The sequence below is a fragment of the Crocodylus porosus genome, unplaced genomic scaffold (genome assembly GCF_001723895.1).
Source record: "Crocodylus porosus isolate Cpor-Errol unplaced genomic scaffold, CroPor_comp1, whole genome shotgun sequence".
Taxonomy (NCBI): Eukaryota; Metazoa; Chordata; order Crocodylia; family Crocodylidae; genus Crocodylus; species Crocodylus porosus.
The window spans coordinates 31,372,582-31,382,660 of NW_017728915.1; the positions used below are offsets into that span (position 1 = coordinate 31,372,582).

At 39.9% G+C, this 10,079-nt stretch overlaps 1 protein-coding gene across 1 annotated transcript in view; it reads left to right on the forward strand.

Moving 5' to 3' along the window:
* VAT1L (vesicle amine transport 1 like) overlaps positions 1–9,585 on the forward strand; it is an 86,537-nt gene extending 76,952 nt beyond the window's left edge. The window contains exons 8-9 of the mRNA XM_019535438.1: positions 2,742–2,825; positions 6,527–9,585. Of these exons, the coding sequence (XP_019390983.1) occupies positions 2,742–2,825; positions 6,527–6,625 (183 nt within the window). The 3' untranslated portion in view covers positions 6,626–9,585. The remainder of the gene's footprint in view (positions 1–2,741; positions 2,826–6,526) is intronic.
* The last annotated feature ends 494 nt before the right edge of the window (positions 9,586–10,079 follow it).

Consider the following 10,079-nt stretch of genomic DNA (forward strand, 5'->3'; position numbering starts at 1 on the left):
GAGAACCTGATGGTGTTTAACACTGAAAAATGCAAGGTTCTCCACCTTGGGAAGAAAAACCTGCAGCATGCTTATAGGCTCAGCAGTGCTACGCTGACTAGCACTACGGACAAAAAGGACTTGGGGGTCATTATTGATCACAAGATGAACATGAGCCTTCAATGTGATGCTGCAGCTAGTAAAGCGAGCAAAAAGCTGGCTTGCATCCATAGACACTTCTCAAGCAAATCCCAGGACGTCATTCTCCTGTTGTACTCGGCCTTGGCAAGGCCGCAGCTGGAGTATTGCGTCCAGTTTTGGGCTCCACAATTCAAAAACAATATGGAGAAGCTTGAGCGAGTCCAGAGAAGAGCCATGCGCATGATCAGAGGTCAGGAAAACAGCCCTTATGATGAGAGACTGAGAGCTATGGGACTCATTGGCCTGGAAAAGTGCGTGCTTGGGCGATTTGGTGGCAGCCTATAAGTTTATCAGGGTGTTCACCAAGATCTGGGGGAACGTTTGTTCACCAGAGCACCCCAAGGGATGACAAGGTCAAATGGTCACAAACTCCTTCAAGACCATTTCAGGCTGGACATAAGGGAGAACTTCTTTACAGTCTGAGCCCCCAAGGCCTGGAACAGCCTGCCACCAGAAGTGGTTTAAGCACCTACTTTGAACACCCTCAAGAGACATTTGGATGCTTCTCTTGCTGGGATCCTATGACCCCTGCTGACTTCCTGCCCTGGGGTAGGGGGCTGGACTTGATAATCTTTCGAGGTCCCTTCCAGCCCTAGTGTCTATGAATCTCTTCAAACCTTTTTTTTTTTTAATACTCTAAATAACTCCATCTGGATCCCATCTCCATTGTTTTTATAAATTGTACTGCTCACCTTTCCTCTTGCCTGCTGTTTGCATTTGCAGGCTACTTCAGGGCATCCAAGAAATACGCATGAACCTTCCTGCAGAATCTTAATACTGATATTGTGCATGAGATAAAATGCAGGGAAAGCATATTTTCTCAAATTTGCCTCACTAAATGTGAGAGGGTGCAAAATCTGATAAATGTTGTATACCTGGGTTTCAGCATATTTCTGGTTACGAATTTCAACTGCTAGGCAAAGGTGAGTGCTGATTTCTTCAATTCTGTCCTGTCCATTTGGATTATTTGCATCATGCCATAACCCCTCAAAGACTAGCTTTTGTTATAACTCCTTAAAAAATAAGGTACCACTAAGAGACTGTTACATGGTCTGATAAGAATACAGTATTATCTAAAAAATTCCTAGGCTCATAGGACAAAGTCTTTGCATTATTGAAAGCCTTTTAGGACATTTGAGCTTACTGAACCCTATGCAATTGGTTGATAAAAGTCATTTTATCATTTTATGCAAACAGTTATAATGTTCACATTTCATCCTCCGGTCAAAGGGTATGAACTTGCAGGAGATATGGGATGGTTCCCAAATTTAATTCACAACACTGTGATAAGGTGGAAAGTCTTGGGTTTATAGTACTTTTATCATTACAAAATATGCATGTTCAACAGGGTTGTTTTGGGGTGGGGGGGGGGGGGTCGGTCCAGTCTCTGCTAATTTAGGGGACATTTGCCAAAGTTCTGTTGTGAAGCTGAACTCTTTGGTGCCAAATTTCCAGCATAGGGCTGGCAGTTATCATGGGAACCGAATGCCATCATGTTTAAATAGCTCAAGCACCTTTAAAGATCCCACCCAGATGCTAAAGTCAAGCACTGGGACCCTCTCTAGCCTGCTTCAGTATAGTAGGAGATAGACTTAAAATACTTACGTGCTTAAAATACCTACTAAAACTATGCTGTAGATGGCGGATCTTATTAAAATGGAATTCTCTGTTTTACTTTTTCCTCAACACTTCCAGCTATGTTGGCAAAATATGAAGTGCTGATGATATGGAATAACCTTTATATGCAGTGTTCACAGTTTCTGAAGTTTCCGAATACTGAAGTGAGGAAACGCTCTGTCCTTTCCAGTCCTCATCTATTAAATAACATTTTCTCTGTGCGTCAGATAACCTGGTAAAGAGCACATGCACGTGCACGATACTCCATTTCATCAACATGGGGCTCCCATGAGTCCTGAAATTTCATACATCAAAATGAACGCCTTTCAAATGTACTAGTGAGCAGAGTTTTTTCTGGTTTCTTTTGCACATGCTAATTACATCCAGCTGTTAAATGTCTGTTTTCAGTACTATCTGAAGGACACCAATAAAAACTAATTATTGAGAATGCAGATTGCTCCGGAACTAAGGTCTGATTTTTGGTATTGGCCATAATCGTGTATGGGGTTTAATGTAAGCAGCACTGACCCTGTATGAATATGAAATATATTAATTGAAAATCATCGCAGAGCCGTTGAAAATATATTAGTTTGAACATATTCAAAAGATAGCTGCAGTTCATGAAAAGTAGCATCCTCAAGAGATTCTTCAGGGGAAAAAAGCAAACCTCACATGAAAGATTTATTGGAAATACTGCCTGTATATGCGAATGGTCTGTTAAGCTAAGTTTGTATTATCTATATTACCAGCACCCAGAATCTGAGACCCCATTGTTTTAGATACAAGTGATAACCTTTACCCTTCAGGATGAATCCTCTAGACAATGCCAAATTTTGTGGCTTTTCTCTGAAGACCATTGGAGCACCATGAAACATGACAAAGTGACACCCTGTCAAACTGGGATTGCTTTGCCTATGGAATTTAACGTTGGTTTTTAATTCCAGGTGAAGGAGGCTATGCAGAGAATCCATGACAGAGGCAATATAGGAAAGCTAATTCTGGATGTAGAGAAGGCACCCACTCCACTGGTGAGTGAAGGGCATTGCATATACAGTGCCTGTTACCACATAAATTACCATGTCAACAACTCCTGGAGAAATGTCAAGTAACTATTTTTGATACAGTTTCCTACTAAATACATGTCACATTAATGGGCAAAAATAGAAGCAATAATTGCAATCCTTTACTTGTATCCTCAGGTGAAATACAATTTATATTTTTCTTCTGGAATGGATTTGCAGCAAATACAGTTGGATCTCTCAACCAAATGGCCATCTGTCTCTCTAAAAGTGTAGGCTTGCATTGCTTCTGCAATATATTATTGGATTCCTTTGATCAGGATAACATTGCTACCGCTATTTCTTGTTTTTTGATGGCAAACAAATAGTGGTTTCATGTAGGAATTAAATTGCTACATTTGTGGGGATAATGCAGAGGATTGACGTAAAAGGGGCAGAACAACATTTATTTTATCCTGTAAATACGTAAGAGTAATCTCCTTTAAAACCTGTACTTTCCTATTGCTGTAGAAACATTAGGATATGTCTTTGTTAGGGATCAGGTAGCAATTTCCCTAAATTCTGCTGAAAATGCTGCAATGTCAGTTATTGGGTAAAATCTGAAAGATGAGGGATATCATGGATCTAATATTTCTAGTCAGATTTAGGCTAGCACATTATGAGAATGAAAAGGTAGTCAGAATATCTGGTAAAAGCTTGAGCATAATGTGTTGACTGTTGACATGGGCAAAGAGCAGTAGAGTAACGAGGAAGAAATGAACTAAAGAGGGAACAAAAGAGTGAAATTTGAATTGAGGGAGGAGGTTCATGTCTAACAAGCAGCTTTGAGTCCTGCTCCAAAACTGACCACAATTCATGTTAATAGCATGTAAAGTCTTCACAAGGCAGCAAGAAATTTGACTTGAAGGCTGTTGAGCCCTTGCGCGTGGAAACCAGACACTACTTCATAACCAAGTTGGTTCCTAAAACTGCAAAAACAGCCCTGTTCCACAGCAAAGTAATAAAGACTGAGAACAGAGGAGGAATCCCCAGTACAGCATGAAGACATAGTACTCCATGTATTCTCTTGATAATGTACAACTGCCATTAGCATGGTGGTTGTAGAAAGTGAGAGACAATGTGATATATTTTCTCAGAAACAAAAAGGAATTCAAATGTCTATGCAGTTTCAGCATGTCACTTGTGTATCCATTAAAGTAACGTTTTATTTATTTATTTATTATTTCCATAGGGGTTCAGTAGCTACCAGCAATCAAACAGAGCAGCTGCTATTTCAGCTGAGCTCGCTCTCTGCCCCCTTCTCTCTTACAGTTATTCATTGTTCTTGGCCAGGCACACCTGAATGCAGTTGGAAGTTGGAGTATTTCATGATTCTGGTCTAATCCCCAACAGTACAAGAATCCTGTTGCCATTAGGGGTGTGCAAAATGGGCCCTATTCTATTCTCATTCGGCCCGAATCGGGGACAGTGATTCAATCCCTTGATTCAGATCACTGTCCCTGATTTGATTTGACTGAATCGGAATCCAAAGACTCAATGCTGATTTGGAGAATTAGCAATTTGGACATAGCCATAACTTTAAATGTTTTTTCTACATACCTCAAGGTACCAGGCACGGCTTGTGAAGGCTGCGATGCTAGGATGGATGGAGAGTCCCGCAGAAGCACAGGGGGTCTCCTAGCGTGCTTCCAGTCCACTTCTGGGTTCACCGGGGAGCACACAGGGGGACCTCAGGTGTCCCCCCGGACCAGGAAGCAGCAGTTGCCGAGCCAGTGGGGCATGAGGGGGTCCCCCCACATGCTCCCTGGTGGACTCGGAAGTGGACCAGAAGCACTTGTGGTCCACTTCGAGTCTGCTGCCGAGCACACTGAGGAGCTCCCCCAAGCTCCTGTGGGACACTCCATGCTCCACAGCATTCATGAGCCCCTGCTACCTAGAGGTATATAGGAAAAACATTTAAAGCTGTGTCTATGTCCAGATCTCTCTGAATAGATTCGGAGGGTTCCTATTCACTTCAGAGAGATTAAAGGGTCCTCTGATTGGATTCGGAGATTCAGCCACTGAATCGAGCTTAATCTCCACTGAGTCGAATCGTGGACCGAAGCTTTGCACAGCTTTAGTTGACATATCAGTTGCTACTCTGAAGAAAAGCATTTAGCTCTACCGGACTCTGGTACTAATGGCTATCAGAGGGGGTCCAAGTAGCCCGTAGAACATTAACAATTAAGAAATGAGGTGGGAATAGTAATCAGCAAAAAATTCAGACATCAGTGGGGAAAGCAGCTGAAACCATTTATAGCTGGGGTTACTGCACATTCTTCTAGTGTTTAAATAGTGACAAGATGCATGATACAACTGCTTTGTTCCCCGAAATGGTGTTTTAGTAAGTAATTTTGTATAATAAAAAGGAGCTGCATTCTAACAGCAATAAACTATTCCAGGCTCTGAATCCCTATGTTATCGCTAAGCTCTTGCAACATCACCCTCGACTATAGCCACTCATGAACCCTTTGTCACAGTTTACTGTTACCTCCAGGTGGAAAACTAAATCAATGCCTGGCGACTTGATTATTATTATTATTATTATTTTCCTGTTTCACATAGGTTTATAACTTTAGCTGTAGAGTAAATGAATCATGCCCTACGTATGGTATGTCCTAGGCATGGCCCATTGGAAAGTTTAGTCACCACAGTCTGCAATTAAATTTAACCAGGAGGGCCTGTGTGACTTGTTAGACAAGTCCAGTTCTGCTCATGCCTGTCAGTCTTAGACAAATTGCAAAAATGAACCACAGCTCTCTCTTACATTTTGACTATTTGTGTAGTTATTAATAAACAGTTTCATCTAGAGAAAGATGTCCTTTAAATACTATTAAGGGTTAATAATTTTTTGTGATAGCTGATAACCTACAAAGGCCATTCCAGTACAAGGAAATCTAGCATCTACCTGTATCATCAAATTACATTTTTCCACTGTGGTGTGGATTTGGTGTCTAGGCAGGTTGTATGTTTATAGCAGTAAATATGTTTTGCCCATATACATGCCCACAGTTCAAGAAGGGCTTGCACTACATTTATTTTATATCAAACAAACATCCTGTGAGTTCCCAAGAAATTAAGCATCCCAGATGATGAGTAGGAACAGATGCTATCTATTAGCAGTGATTTAAAATATCATGGCATTCAGGGGGTTTTAAGAGAACAGATATTGAAGGATTCATAAAACAAAAGCTGGCTATATTTGATGAGCTTCCTGCACATATTTTTGTTTCCTGTTCAAGAGCCTCGATACAATTGACATCAATAGGCGAATCAGTCCTCCTTGTGCCGCCATCCTACAGAGCAACTGCCTGCCAAAAATCCTTTAGGGAGTGACTTGTGATTTTGACAGTGCAGCAAAGTAGAATATCCCATTTCTACTTGTAGACTTTTTTCATTTCATTATTGATGCTCTAGCACAGTGGTCTCCAAAGTGGGGTGCACAAGACGATCCATTGGGGTGCAGGAAGAAAATAGCAGACCTTCTATTTCTGTTTAAATAAATATACATATATTGGGGGGGTGCTCAAAAATTTTTTACTGATGGGGTGCATGATCAAAAAAGTTTGGAGACCACTGGTCTAGCAGATGGGTTGAACAAAGATAAAAGTAATTGAAGCGATGCTGTAGACATTCTGATTTCCTTTGTGGGTTTTTTCGTCCCTCCACAGATGGCCAATGATAGTACGGAGACGAGTGAAGCTGGAGAAGAAGAGGAAGACCATGAAGGGGACAATGAGAATAAAGAGCGCATGCCATTCATCCAGTAAAAGCTGAGAGTGGCGGAAGGAAACCAGAAAGGTTGATTGAGTAGAAGGGAACAAGACTGGGAAATCTATTCTGTGCATCAGTGAACAAATGCCATAGTACAGTGTGTGTTGTGTTTGTCTGCAGTCAGCTGAGCTATAAGCTGTTGATCATTGTTGTTTTGAATTCAAGTGCCATTCCCATCCAGTGCAGTATTATGACATTTTGTTGTGTGACACCCGATCTCCCTGTAGGAGTCCCATTGATTTCTTTTTTTTTTTTTTTTTTCTGTCCCTGTTGAAAAACCTTTATTAACGTACTGTGTAATTTTAGATGGGCAACGTGCTCATGAGAATCCTATTTCACGTAAATTCTTTGCAAGTTGACAATGATGATCTTTTTGTTGTTGTTGTTACTTCCCTACTCTATTGTCTGGTAGATTCTGGTAACCAAAGGGAGGGTTTTAAGTTTGTCTGTTTTCAGCAAAAGACAGGTAAAACATGGTATTCCTTTGTGAGCCACAAATAAAGGTTGCAGAGACAAATTTTGTTCTCCTAAATCATGCGACTTCATCTCATAAACAATTCTGTCTTAATTTTTTTAAAAAAATACCTCATGTGTAATTCTAAATAATATATTGTAGAGTGTGAAAGAAAATATGCCAGAAGTCATTGCTTAAGAACCTTTGATTAGTATTGTATAATCGCATTAGCCATTGGCACTACTAATTAACAGGAATGAATGCATGGTGCCAACAGCCCAGACTTATTGTTGATCTCCCAAGACGCTCTTCTCTTTTTCCGTACGCAAGGAAAAGTCAACGAGCCACTTCTTGAGACCCAGAACTTTTTAATCACACGATAATATTACTGTTTTTACTGATGATTCAACAGCACCTCCTCCAAAGCATCATTGGGTTGGCTGTATCCAAAAGCTGAAGTAACAGTGCATTCTAAGTGCAGCTTAACCACAGGGCTCGCTCTTCCATCAATGGATAAGATATTATTTTGTCAGCCAAGTCACACTTTGGAAATCACTAATGGATTAACCAGCTGTGCAGTGGTGCTGAACTTCTATGAAGGTTAACCTTTCTGGAAGCAAAATCAAGGCCTCGCTCCCATCAGCACTCATGCATGCAAATAACTCCTCACAGGTGCCTAGTCCCATAAAACATCTGCTTCTCTATGTAAAGACACTCCGTATGTAAGTGTTTGCAAAATCAGGCCCTTAAAGACCATCTCATGTACTTGCCTCCCAGTAGTGCAAACTGAATCAAAACATGACAAACAAATATCATTTATCTTCCATTTTACCCAACTAGCAGCTGCTCAGGTTCCCCCTGAGTCTTATTAAAAAAGAGTGTAACCACTCGCAATGGAAGCAGTAAAGGGGTATCAAAGACGTCATACTCAGACATCTCCCTTCTGGATTTAATATATTTTTTGCAAAAGAAAATACTTTCCCAAAGGCCTAAAGCTCAGTGTTAGTTGGTGGAAGTAAAAAAAAAAGAAGTTGGGGGTGGTAGGTGATTCTCAGGCTTTTCTCAACCAGATAGGAACAATAAGTCTGGATTTGGACTTTGTGGACTTGGAGAAATCTTTAGAGGGTTTTTTTTCCCCATTTAGTCAATGCTGACTGAGTATTAATGTCCTCCTCTCTAGTATACTCACACTGTTACTGCTCTAATACTAGTTAGTTGTACAGAATATTCATTTAAAATGATTTTACCTCGGGTTGCAAAAAAAAAAAAATACTAATAATGAAAAAAGCAACAATTATATAAAGGGGAAATGCTAGAAAAAAGTACTTTTGGTTTTGGAGTACTAGTCGCAACAGGATTTTTTTCCTTCATTAGTCCATGCCGGGTTTCAGTTCGATGGTGTCATCTTTTTATGCCTGTATTATTCTACAGTGTCAGTGTTGCATTAGGCTCAAACTCAGTCTGTATTCAGATACAATTCATCCATTGGGAGTTTTACAGGCATTGGGATTGCCATATTGAGTCTTTAAAGGAACAGCTGTTTAACTTTCAGTACTCATAAGCTGACAACCATAAGACATATGGTTTGTTTTATTTAAAGCTGCTATAGCCATGTTGTCCTGCAATGCACCTAACGCATATCCTACGCATTTCATGTAACACCAAACTGAGTAGCAATTTTAGGATCCTTGAGCTGGCAGCCAAGTGACGTTCTCAAAGCCTTAGATAACTAGGGCAAGCAAAGTGACAAACCAGTCCTGCTAACACTAGAGTATTATTGGTGCTGCAGTTAAATTTCCCAGTGAGTCAAACAAAAGTGAGTGTTCCTAGAGTATCTGTAGACATGATGGAGGGCAATGATCAAAAGAAGCATTTTTTCTAGTTATTTTATGCCAGTTTAGAGGAACTTTCTAATCTCTAAAACTCCATCATACAGGCTTAGAATAAACCCAGTGAGTACAATGGCATTCTTCTAAATCCACTCTACAGCTGAACTACAAAATACAATCATGATATAATTCTGAATGAACTGAAAGTCCTATCTTACTCTTTTAAAATAATAATAATAACAGAATTTGCAATGCGCTTCAATGCAAGCAGCATGGTTCATTGAGAGCGGAACATGCCTTGTTAGCCTTGAGCATTTTCTGCGATTTCACAAAAGGTAGCATTGCTTTTTTTGGAGTGATAGAGGGCATTGTGTAGAAAAGGCTATTACCGAACAAAATCTTATTGCAGTCTAAATGAAGGTTTGCATTGATCACTTACTAACACTGTCATTTAAACAACTTCTCTCTAGATAATTGGATGGTTTCCTCAAGTGAAACAAATTATTTCTCAATTTGCCTTAAAGGAACTGTGAAAGCTTCTCTTTAACTTAAGCCTGATTGAAGTGAACTGAAACATTGTTTAATTGTATTTGTTGCTTTAGAGCTTTTGTTATATTGTGCCTACAAAGCAAATTGTTTACATAAAAATATAAATAAAATATTAAGCATAGCATTACTCTGGTCTGGTGTCACTCATTCTAATGTATTGCTTCTGTCAAGAGATTGATTTCCTATCAGTTAGGAAAAAGATGTGAGCTGCTTGCTGTTGGCATCATTGAGGGATACACAAAGACTTTTTTTGTTGTAAAATACAGTGGGGCTATTTGAAATAACTGAAAATGCTGCTTTGCAGAACAATTGAGATATGCGCTGCTTAATGATATTACAAAGAAGCTCTCCAAATAAGCGATGCTATTTTTAACTATTTGGGAACTTCAGAATATTCACGAAGCACTGTCATGAAGTGTGATAAGAAAGCAGTAGTGATTGTAAGCAGCATTACATCTCTTGAATTGCAATAAGATAAATGTTGGCTTTTGCATTCATATCAGAGGCAGGCTTTTGTTATTCAGCTCAGCTATTCTAATGCAAGTAAGAGGGAGACTGGGCATTTGGCTATGATGGGAAATAACTGGAGGAAGGAGGTTGTGTTTCTCTGCAAGCTTT